General features: G+C 45.9%; 1 protein-coding gene across 3 annotated transcripts in view; it reads right to left on the bottom strand.

The window, feature by feature from the left end:
- Positions 1–301: 301 nt before the first annotated feature.
- CDK15 (cyclin dependent kinase 15) overlaps positions 302–12221 on the bottom strand; it is a 103872-nt gene continuing 91952 nt past the window's right edge. For 2 of the 3 annotated variants that reach the window (XM_084778710.1, XM_084778711.1), the window contains exons 13-14: positions 9454–9596; positions 3748–6654 (exon numbers count right to left, since the gene is read on the bottom strand). In XM_084778710.1, coding sequence (XP_084634836.1) covers positions 9487–9596 — 110 coding nt within the window. In that variant the 3' untranslated portion in view covers positions 3748–6654; positions 9454–9486. Of the gene's footprint in view, positions 989–3747; positions 6655–9453; positions 9597–12221 lie in introns of those variants that run through there. The other variant, XR_014778553.1, reaches the window with a different exon arrangement.

Here is a 12221-nt window from a genome sequence, read left to right as displayed (position 1 = left end):
TGATCATGCCAGCACTTGGTCTCAGCTGAGGCAGGAGGATAGTTACAGGACCCCAGCAACATGGAGCAGGTATCCCGGTGACATCACCCTAGCTGTGCTGTGACAACACAGCAGAAAAGTGGAAAGAGATTAATTACCTGTAAGCACGAATGGTGGCTCACTCTGTAACGACCTGTCCTTGAGATCAGCTTTAGTCCCTTCTGCTAGGAAAGCGGTGACCCCAAGCCCAAAGACCATGTGCCAGACCCTGCTTTTTTTTTTTAAAGATTTATTTAATTTATTTGGTGTTGGAGACATGTGTACCACATGAATACAGGTGCTCTTACAGGCCAGAAGAACTCACTGTGTTCTCTTGGAGTTGCTGTTACAGGCAGCTGTGAGCCACCCAACACAGCTGCTGGGAACTGAACTTGCGTCCCTTGGAATAACAGCAACCATCGCTCCTAACCATTGAGCCATCCGGCCTCCTAGGCCCCACTACTTAGAGTTAACATGGCACTGGGGATGAAGCCTTTCACACATGAGCCTTTGGGTAGAAGTGGGCTGGCATTCTCCTTTGCCAATTCTTCTTTCTCTCAGGCTCGTATGAGCATCTAGCATAGATCTGTGTGTCTGTCTTCTCTCTGTGCATCTTCTCGTGGGCAGCCACATCCTGGTGATTTCAAGGACCACCAATATCAGGTGATACCCAGACATGGAGATTTTATCTAATGTGCAGAGTTCTTCTTCTTCTTCTTCTTCTTCTTCTTCTTCTTCTTCTTCTTCTTCTTCTTCTTCTTCTTCTTCTTCTTCTTCTTTTCCTCCTCCTCCTCCTCTTCCTCCTCCTCCTTTCTTCTCTTCCTCCTTTTCTTCTTCAGTTAGGAGTCATCCCTGTGGTAGAGCTGCACATCTGTTGTCATGATTCTTCAGAACCTTGCCCCTCAGAAAAGGTGGGTCCCCCTCAGGTCGAAAGGAAACTGAACACTCTACAGTGCCACCACTGGCTGCACTTCAGGCGTGGAGATGAGACAGGCCAGCCACAGAGACATAAAGAAAGGCACAGACAAAGCAGGACGAGGTTGCTCATTCTTATAATCCCAGCACTCAGGAGGCTGAGACAGGAAAAGAACCCTGAGTCTCAGGCCAGCCCAGGCTACAGAGTGAGCCCCACCCCCACCCTCACTCCCACCCCAACTCCTACCCCCAACCACTGCCGCCCCTGTTTTAAAATTTAAAAAGGCATTTGGGCAGTGGTGGCACACGGCTTGTCTTTAATTCCAGCGCTCCAGAGGCAGAGGCGGGTGGATCTCCGAGTTTGAGGCCAGCCTAGTCTACAAAAGGAGTTCCAGGACAGCCAAGGCTACACAGAGAAACGCTGCCTTGAAAGATAGATGTTCTAAGTTGATAATGACGAGATGTGATGGAGATTGATTTACATTCAGAATTTTAGATGCACCAAGTTAGGAAAGATATTTTCTTCAAGGCTGCCAAGTACAAATAGCCAAAATATTAGGAATCTACATGATTCCTGATTATCTCATGGTTCTTCTTGCTGTAGGTAGTTTACTGTATGTATGTAATAATATAAATGTATATGTAAAAATATTTAATTAAAAAAACAATGATAAAAAAAGAAAAAATAATAACAAATAATAAATAAATTTAAAATCACAGTGGAGGAGATACCTCCTTGTCCCACTGGGTAAGGATGCTTCTGATGTAGCCTGGGAATGTGGCAGCATCTGAAGACGATGATGTGGACCAGCCTGAGGCCCCAGGCACTAACAAGTGCTGGACTAAAGATGCAGAGCGGAAAGAGGCACGTCCTTGTGTTGTTGGCTCACTAGTTAAATCCCACTTCTTGACTAAGAAAATGGCGATTTATTTTACATATGGGGGAGGGTAGTGCATGCATGCTGTGTGTGATGTGTGTGCGGCCATCAGAGGATGGTCCACAGGCATTGGTTCTCTTCTTCCTGATGGACTCTGGTCATCAGGCTTGCTGATGATGGCCGCCAGTCGCTGAGCTCTCCCATTCTGGACTTTCTTTTTTCTTTCTTTCTTTTTTTTTTTTTTAAACTTATTTACTTTTATTTCATGTGCATTGTATGTCTACGGGTGACAGATTTTGGAGTTACAGACAGTTGTGAGCTGCCATGTGGGTGCTGGGAATTGAACCCGGGTCCTCTGGAAGAACAGTCAGTGCTCCCAACCACTGAGCCATCTCTCCAGTCCTCATTCTGGACTTTCATGAGAGATGATACACTTGTAGGCTATGCCACTGGATTTCAGGTTTCACTTAGTCAGAAACACCCTTTTCTCCTGCAATGTCTCTTGCACAGAACCATCTTCTCATTCAATTGACTGCCTTGTAGATTTCCTCAGGACAAGGTTAACTGCCGTTTCCTCGGAGCTCTGCTATCACGGAACCTTGTGTTGATTCCGGAGAACTGTCCATTGGACTATGGGATGCTCCAAGGTAACATGTAGTTTGAAAAACAAAGAGAGAGAGAGAGAGAGAGAGAGAGAGAGAGAGAGAGAGACGGAGGCACAGAGAGTCAGAGACTCAGAGAGGCAATGTGGTGCGTTGTGAAAAGGAATATGAGGAAGTCCAATGACACCTGGAGTCCATCTTCAGGGTACTGACATGAGAAAACATGTGCTGGGGATGTGGCTCAGTGGAAGAATGCTTCCCTAGGATGTGTGGGGCCCTGGCTTTGGTCATCAGTGCTGGAGAGAGAGAGAGAGAGAGAGAGAGAGAGAGAGAGAGAGAGAGAGAGAGTTGTGAGGGTAGAGGGAATGCCTCACAAATGCTATCATTCTTGTACAGGGACCATCTTATTTCATGATCTTCTCTATATTATTCCAAATTTTAGCATCTGTGCCACCAAAGCAAGTCCCCTGAGGGGAATGTTGATTATTTTGTGTTTCTAGTTCTTAGATGTTTGTTGAACAAGTCAATAGATAGACTTGGATGAATATTTTTATACCCTGGATCATTTTGGGCTCCCACAATACCTTCCTGTATTATCCAGTGCTAATACTCACAGTATGGAGAGTACACTTGAGGTAACTCACCGCTGTGCACACCAGGTCCTCTCAGAACACACTGTCCCTCTCAGAGACAGAGAAGACTTAGAAGTACAAAACACGGGCCTCAGAGGCTCAGAGAGAATGGACTGAAATAGATGTATCTTGGGGACTCATTTATGAAATGTGTCAAGAGTAACCAAAAGATGTCACCATCATCTTCAGGAAAAGACCTTCTTGGACTGTTTGGCTCTAGGAGGCCTAATTACTCAGGGTTAGCGGTTTTCTTCTAGAAACCTCTCCACAACGTTCTCCCAGAGAGCTCACCTTTGACATGGCAGAAGTTTACAAACTAACTCTCAGGTATTTTTAGATGCACTTAGCTAAAACATTAAGACATGTTAGTAGGTATCATTACCAACTTTCATAAAAACCCTGACACTCTGCCAGCTCTGTCCAGCAGACCTCCCTACAGTAACGGAACTGTGCTTTGTGCACAAGAGGCATAAGCCCTGGAAATGTTGAGACTGAGGGGCTGGTGTTGTAGACTCGGTCACTTAAGTATTTAAGGGCTGGGGATATAGCCCAGTGGTAGAGCACTTGCCAACTATGCACAAGGTCCTAGATTTCAACCCCCAGAACCGAAAACAATGGCAAAAAGAAACAAAGAAATAGATCGAAATATATACTACACCCTGTCTCAAAAATACAAAACAAAAATAAAAGCCAAGTGTGTCACTATCAAAGGAGTCAACAAAAACATGGGAAGAAAAATGGACAAACAGCAGGAGTGCTTATTTTACGAAATCAAGGAATGCAGGAAAATTGCAATGTGCATGTGCATAATTTTTATTAATATTTCCAAAAGGCAGATCAATTTAAGGAGGGGGGGTAGCACAAACATAATTTACCTTCCACTTAGAATTAAAGACTATAAGGTTTTTTTTTGTTTTTATTTTCAAGACAGGGTTTCTCTGTGTAGCCCTGGCTGTCCTGGAACTTACTCTTTAGGTCAGGCTGGCCTCAAACTCACAGAGATCCACCTGCCTCTGCCTCCTGAGTGCTGGGATTAAAGGCATGCTCACCTCATGGCTAAAGAGGATAATTTAGTCCATTTAACAATAATAATAATAATAATAATAATAATAATAATAATAATAATAATAATAATAAATGTTTCATAAAAAATAAAACAAGTCTACCTACCCCCTCAACAATAGGATCTTACAGAAACCCGTGCAGTCTGTCTGTCACAGAGGCTCTGACGTCATGCTCAAGAAATACAAGTGCCGCTGTCCTAAGCTCCAAGCAGAATCTTGGCTATAGCTCTCCCATCATCCAGGAGGCAGAGGACGCCACCACTGTAGTGGGCTCAGTCCATACTCATGTGTGGATGGATGAGCCAGTTCAGTGAGTTTTCCTGTCCACCTAAAGCCGAGCAATCTGTGCCAATCCTTACGATGGCTGCAGCAGCCCGCCTGCCCATTTGCTTTGTGACAGTTTGTACCACAGGAAGGAGGGTCTCTGGCTCCTGTGTTTTCTCTTACAGCAGCTTGCCCCTCCTCGTGGCTTGTCCCACATGCCTTGCTCTTCCTGTTAGTCCACTTTGGAGTGTGCGGCAGTCGGTGTGCAGGGGGGGGTGTGGGAGGATGGGAGGGGTAGGTGGCAGGGGGGGCGTGGGGGGAGATAGGGTTTGTGCATCAAATCCTAGAGACTTACATCTGATCCTGAGTGTTCTCCTCTGTAAACTCTGTCTTAGTGTTGGTAAGAAGATTATGCAAGATTAGCTCTGCAAACTAATAGGCGGGCAACAAACATCTATTTCATAGGATGCTTCCTTCAGAGCGTCGCGTGTGAGATGAGGAGCTGAGCTTAATGATTTAAATGTGCCCCGATCAGAAGAGACTCTGCTGTTTTTCTTCTTGTGGGAGCATTGCCTAAGTCTTTCATTTCTGTAGCCTGAAAAGATTAGCGTTATCTGTTGGGGGGCAGCGAGATTATATAATTAACTCACCTTGTACTTAAAAGCGCCACTTTCCCCCAAGTCACAGACAGCCTTGCTTAAGTTATAGGCATTTTAAGCCTAACGTGTAAGAATTCAAACCAGATAAAAAACTGACAGGAATAAGTATTGTTTTGACTTGCAGCTGATTAGCCAGGTCTGCATCCTCTGCATCAGGACCCAGCGGGAAACATCAGCTGTCTCTTCAACAGTCGAAAAGTCTACAACTCTGACAGCCATGTGAGCTGGAAAGATCTCGGACGCTGGACACAGCTAGACCTGAGGTTTGAATCTGAACCCCGGCAATACTGCCTTGGAGAAATTACTTAACATTGCCGAGCCTCAGTCTCCACTCTTATACAGTGGAATAATAATAGATAGCGGTAGTTATTACTTCGGTGAGTTGTATGAATAAGTTATATTTCTTTCCCCTGATTTATTCAAGTAATCACTAAAAAAAAAAAAAAACTCTTTAATCAGAACAGGACTGAAGTCTGAATCCCATTCCACACCACTACTGGCATTGTTCTAGGTTGAATCGGATCTATTATTTGCACACACACCCTACCAGCCCTATCCAGCCCACACTGTTTCATCTTGCAGGTGCAGTGGGCAGGCTTTGTCAATGGCTTGTTCACATACACAAAGACAGCTTTTTGGGGGGGACTACCTGCATGCACTTTTTTTCCCCCCTCTCCCTCCTTTCATCTCAGACCCTGGGTGGATAGTTACCATTTTAAAATTCTCTCTTAATTGGTTCTTCCTTCTAAAGGATCCCCCAGTGGTCTCTGGTTTCTCGGCTACTATATTGCCTGAGATTATCCCTTGATGAAGTAATTTGAGTTTCCCGGGCTTCCTTTAGGAGGCAACTGTAAAAAGCGGTCCACGTGTCAGCTGGGCAGAGCCCCTGCTGAGGGGTCTGTGTGTGCATGCATGTCGGATGGTGCCACAGAGATCAAATTGCATCTCTGGAGCTATTGTATCTCCGCCATCAGTGAGAGCTTGGGTTGCCCGTCACTTCAGTAGCGGGTGACAGAGAGCCTGAGAGACTCAGCTCTAGCCGGCTGCTCCGTACGGACTCCTAAAATCTGGGTGGACTGAAGTGGTAAAGCACCCCAATAGCCACCAAAGGAGGAAGAATACACCCCACCCCCTCGGGGACCATCACAAATAGTCTCAAGCAAGTCCATTTGTTGACAACTTTATCCAAGAGACCACCTTCCTGGGAGACCTCTCTAAGCCAAACTAATCCTCTCCTTGCCCCAGAAGACTTTTGGTTGGGAGGAATTGTAAGGGAATACAAGCGTGGCAGGCTTCAGCAAGCACCGGCTCTGGCTCTAGAAATTTCCAGTTGTCTGTCTCCCAATCTGTCCTGTAAAGAAATGGAGCTTTTGGCCCAGGTTGAAACTGTTATGAAGCGCTCTCCTCATACCATCTCAGTTTATGTCTTTTTTTTTTTAAAGCAGCAACAATAGCAAGAACTTCCCATTGCGTTCTCTTCATGTATGACGTCATTGCCGAGACCATGATATTTTAAATATTCCAGGCAACAGGAGAGAGACAGCAGAGATCTCCCATCTAGTAGGAAACAGGGTGTGACGCATTGTAACAAGCTGACACAGTGAGACAGCATGGCTATAGCCCTGAAAGGGAATAAAGAATAAACAAATCGAAGCAATGAGAGAGAAAGCACAGAGTGAGTAAAGAGAACACATTAAACAGTGCCACAGTTACCGATGGAATCGCACATTTTGGTTTTTAAAAAGGTGACGGTAAAGGATTACATAAGCAATATCTTAAAATATTCATTTTTTTAAAGTATCTGTTATGTGCATGGGTGTTTTGGTTGCAGGTGTGTCTGTGCACCATGTACATACAGTGCCCAAGGATGGCAGAAAAGGGTGTTGGATTCCCTGGAACCTGAGTGGTAGATGGTTGCCAGGCACCATCTGGGAGCTGGGTATCAAACCTGACCCTGGGAGACAGCAGCCAGCACTCTTAAGCACTGGACATCTCTCCAGCCACAAGAGGCATCATCATGTCCGTCCTAATAAGAACCAGGAAAACTTTAATAAAAAGAACGCACTGTGGTGGTGCAACCTTTAATCCCAGCAACTGAGAGGCAGAGGCAGAGCTGGGTGGATCTCTGTGTGTTCCACGGCTACAAAGTGAGACCTGTCCAAAAAAATATTTTAAACCTCTCTCTGACTTTACAGACTATAGCTGTAGCTGACCCCATCCGTGGGTGGAGCCACACCAAGTTCTAAAGCGACACAGGAGACGGCTGTAACAATGACTGGTGTGTGTGTGGCTTACACCCAGAACACTTCAGTTTTTCTCCACGTCTTTGCTGTGGACATCAATATCTATTTAAAGGCCCCACACTGATATTTTTGTGGCTCTACCGAGAGTCTTGATTTTGAGGAATTGCTGCCAGTTGCCAAATCCTAGTACCCCACCTTACGTCTCGACTCCCCTGACAAGTGAATATTTTACCATACATCGGATTCAGAGGAAAAGATTTACAGGCCCCCAGTGTCCATACGATCATGGCTCTTAGTCTCCTTAACTCCAGCAACTCTTCCATTTTACAGATGCCAAGCCATTTATTAAATAGTTTAATTGCTCTGGCTTTTCCCAGTTGTGGTCCATCTCCAACAGGTTGCATCTCTGTGTTAGGACAGAGGTCCCCGGATTTCACGGGACTGCTCCAAGAGAGGCTAAATCTGCTCCCTCCCCCCCCCACCCCCCACCATTGCTAGCACTGAGCCATGCTATACCAAATTGCTTTTCCATTGGGGCCAATTTTACGTCTATCGGTAGCAGTTCTTAGTAAGCGTCCTCTGTAGATCAGAAGAGGAGGGTTCTCTCCCTCCCTCCTGGCTGCTTAAGAAAGACAAAATCAGGGGTACAGTGACAGCTAGGTGGCATTTGCTGCTCTTGCAGAGGACCTGGGTTCCATTCTCAACACCCACATGCCAGTTCACAACTGTCTGCCACCCCAGTTTCGGGGATCTGATGCCTTTTTCTGGCCTTCTCAGGTACCAGGTGTGCCCGGGATACACATACTTACATGCGATAAAACACTTGTGCAAAATAAAACTAAATTTTAAATAATTTCGTTTTTAAAAAATTAGGCCGAGTCTGAAACAACAACAGAAGTCAAAGCAACACTACGGTAGGCAAGCGTTTGAGGCCATTTCCTTAGTGTTATCTCTGACAGGGCTTGGGCTAGAGTGTTTGCCAAGCCCACGTCAAGGCCTCGGGTTCAGTCTATAGTTCAAGAAGGAACTTTGATAACGGTGTGAAGGATTAACCCTTCCCGTCAGACACTGCAGTTTGTTTGAATTCACCCTGCTCTCAACTAGTTAGTCTGAATGGGGAAGTTTTTAGTTTTATTTTTAGTTCTACGCGGGCAGCAGCACGTAATTGCATCGCCAATTGTAATTCCAAATTAGACATTGTCAAGACACAAACTTAAGCATCTTATAAAGTGCCCTGGTGGGGTGGAGGGGAGACACCTGTGATTCTAAACTTCCCTGTTGCTTAAAGACAAATCATTGCTGAAGAGCCAGAGGGCAGGCATCCTTGATTTGTAGCTGCCTTTACATCGTGACAGACCCGAGAGAAAGTCACAAAGAACCAGAGAACGCCAGGTGAGTGACACTGGGGTGCACACGGTGGGGGATGTGCCATGGCTTCCACTGGGAGACACGGCCAATCTGTGGCTGCCAACTGGGCCGCCCTATCATAGAATACTGTTTATGGTTTGGAGTCTGGCCAGGGACACCTAAAGGGCTGGCCGGCCCCCGCACGTGGTTTCACTTTGACTCTATCTGGATTTCTGTCCCTTCTACTCATGGCAGAAGCTCAGTGTAGGAAGAGCTCCTGAGAGGCACAGCCATGACAGCAGTCGGCTTTGGGAAGTGTCCCACCAGCCTTCTGTGCGTGCTAGCAGAACCCTTTTAGGGCATGGTGGACTGGGAAAATCTACCATGGTACCCTTCACTGCCTGAGACTGCAGGGAGAAGATCATTCACCACTAAGATGACAAAGCACCCTGACTTAGGAGCCGTGTCACTTCAGCACTCAACATCCCCGCACCCCAGGAAACGTCTCAGCTGTTGGGAAAAGTGGCTCTGTGGGTCAACTTTAGCCCTGCTATGTCTTGCCAGTGAACACAGAGGTCTAGCTAGTTAAACAATTTTACTGAAACTCTATTCCACCGGTGTTGGTGGAAACCCTCCCGGGCTGTGTGACTCGGGAACCCACCGCAGCTCCGGGGAGAAGCTGCTACGCACATCCTCATCTCTTCCCCAGCCTAGCAAGTGGGGTTCTGCAGAGGCTGCCCTAGGAGTGGGAATGAAGCGTTAGACCCAGACAGGGGTGAGCACTGTTCCCTCGAGCCTGCAGCTGCCGCTCGGGGATCTGGGACCACTCACCTGCAAGGGTCTAGATGACCTCACCTCTTTCTTTCACCAACATTTGTTAACCCCGGCTAGGCGGTGACCCCTCCTGTAAGAGGCAGAAAGGTCACACATTTCTGGCTTTAGCTTCACCCCCGAAACTGCAAACAGAGACTCCTCTGTAAGGAAGAAAAGAGAGAAATCATCACTGTATTATTTCCTGAGATCTTCCACAGTACATATATTTTTGTCTGCCTGTTTGTTGTAACATCCCTTACCCAAAGAGATGCCAAGATAGGCAGACTATTTATTCCGACTCAGGGTAATTTACCAAGTCTGTAATAGTTGTCGAGCGTTCCCCATCTAACTCAGTTTAGTGCATCATGGCCAGACGAACACTAGTGCATCAAACCGGGGAAGGGTCTGGCACCCACGGTGAAGAGTTGGAATGTCATGCCAAAGGCTAGACAACATTTCCATCAAGTCAGGCAAGGAGCATCATGTGAGGCTAGATATACTTTGGACAGCTTAAAAACATGCCAGAGCCAGGTGTGGTGGCACATGCCTTTAATCCCAGCACTCGGGAGGCAGAGGCAGGTGGATCGCTGTGAGTTCGAGGCCAGCCTGGTCTACAAAGTGAGTCCAGGACAGCCAAAGCTACAAAGAGAAACCCTGTCTCGAAAAACCAAAAAAAAAAAAAAAAAAAACCATGCCAGAGACATTAGTCTCTAATGAGAGTCTAAATAAATCCTAAGACATGACTCTCATAAATTAAAAAAAAAACTATCTTTATGTAGTACCTTCATCCTTACATATAGACTGATGTTGCTTGACTAACCACAGGACTATATCCTGGTAAGTGACTGGAAGTCCTTGGGTTCAATCCCCGGCATAGAAGAAAGACAATAAATATCACAAATCAAAACGTATTTTTTCATTTACTTTTTGTTTTATACACATGGGTATTTTGCCTACATGTATGTCTGTGTATTATGCATGCAGTGCCTGTGCAGGTCAGTGGGTGTCAGGTCCCCTGGGACTGGAGGTACAGACAATTATGTGCTGTCGTATGGGTGCTGGGAATTGAACCTAGGAATTGGTCCTCTGGAAGAGGAGCTGCTGCTTTTAACCACTGAGCCACTTTTCCAGCTCCGTCAAAAATGCACTTAATAGGGCTGGAGAGATGGCTCAGTGGTTAAGAGCACTGACCAGTCTTTCAGAAGTTTTCAATTCTCAGCACCCACATGGTGGCTCACAATGGTCTATAACTGTAGTCCCACAGGATCTGATGCCTACTTCTGGTGTGCAGACAAAATACCCAAAATAAACAAATAGAAAAATACATTTACTAAGACCCTATCTCAAAACGACGACAAGAACAAGCATTGAACACATCTAACTCATGAGACAATAGCTTAGCAAAACTGTACACTATAGAGTGCTGGTTCTTTCCTCTGCGACTGTGAGACTGGGAATATGTAACAATTTGCCACCATCCAGTGCAGAGAGAGTGCATCACTAGACCCCAAAACGACCAAAGCTTGAAATGAAGGCATCCCTTGTGCCCTGGTTCCAGGACTACTGTATGCACAAGATGCTAAACCTCTCATGTTAAGCAGTACCATACTGCATATTACACACACACACACACACACACACACACACACACACACACACACACACAGCAATGTCCTTTCAATCATCTCTAGATTACTCATCACAGTTAGTGTGGTATGTACTGTGTAAACAGTTACACAGCATCCTAAAGGAAATAAGACAAGAGGTAAGTTGGTCTATGTTAAATGTAGACACACTTTATCTCCCCTGAATATGTGGGGCTGTCTGAATCTGAAACAGTCACAGAACCCATGGGCATGCCAAGTCCATCCTATGGTTCATATGGAATGTGTATGGCTTTCACCTCATTATAATGCCAAAACAATTCTTAAATGAAAGCACTGCCCATCAGGGATAGTCTGTAGTTGATTGAGGCAGACAGATCGTTGTGAGTTTGAGGCCAGCCTGGTCTACAAAGTGAGTCCAGGACAGTCAAGGCTACACATAGAAACCCTGTCTCAAAAAACCAAAAAGAAGAGAAAACCAAACCACTGCCCATCAGGGATAGTCTGTAGTTGATTGGCTGGGCACCCTGGCAGTTTGCAGTTGCACAGATGCCCATGATTGTTACACATCCACTGGCTCTGCGTGCACTCAGTAGGGTGATGGGCCAAGCCCTTCCAACCTTAATGTTCAGCTAAGGGGCTTGTCTGCGTGAGAAGAAAATAAAATTTCCCAGCAGACTGCTGTGAGTTAAACACGAACGTGTGCAAGACGCCTTACATGTTTCCCAACACCATGTAGGCACTGAACCGCTGTCATCGCTGAGGGGAGCCTCAGGTCACGGAGGTGTGTGCACAGAACTTGCTCGTACATCCTTCCTGCTCGGGCATTGCTTTTCCAGGCTCAGTCTGAAGAGCTCATAATTTATTAGAGACAGAGCTTCTATGTTTGGCACACCAAAGGCTTAAAATAGTGTAATAAAATTGTTTGCTTGAAGATGCTCACACCCATGGGGAAGAAAGAAGCCTGTACCGACAGTCCTGCCTTGCTTGGTCTGGGCTTCTCTGCTTCCATGCTGTGGGAAATCTGTGCTTCTGACATCTTGGGTTTAAACTTAGAGATTTGCTAGGCTGGAATGGGGAGAAGGATAGATTTTTGCTGATCCAAATAAGACATTTTTTTTTTCATAGAGATGCTTTAATATGCCCTTCTGTGCTCTCCTTTTGTTCACGTCATAGCGTGAA

This window comes from Acomys minous, assembly GCF_964271855.1.
Source record: "Acomys minous genome assembly, chromosome: 4".
In the NCBI taxonomy this organism is placed as follows: domain Eukaryota; kingdom Metazoa; phylum Chordata; class Mammalia; order Rodentia; family Muridae; genus Acomys; species Acomys minous.
This window is presented reverse-complemented; position numbering and strand designations above follow the sequence as displayed.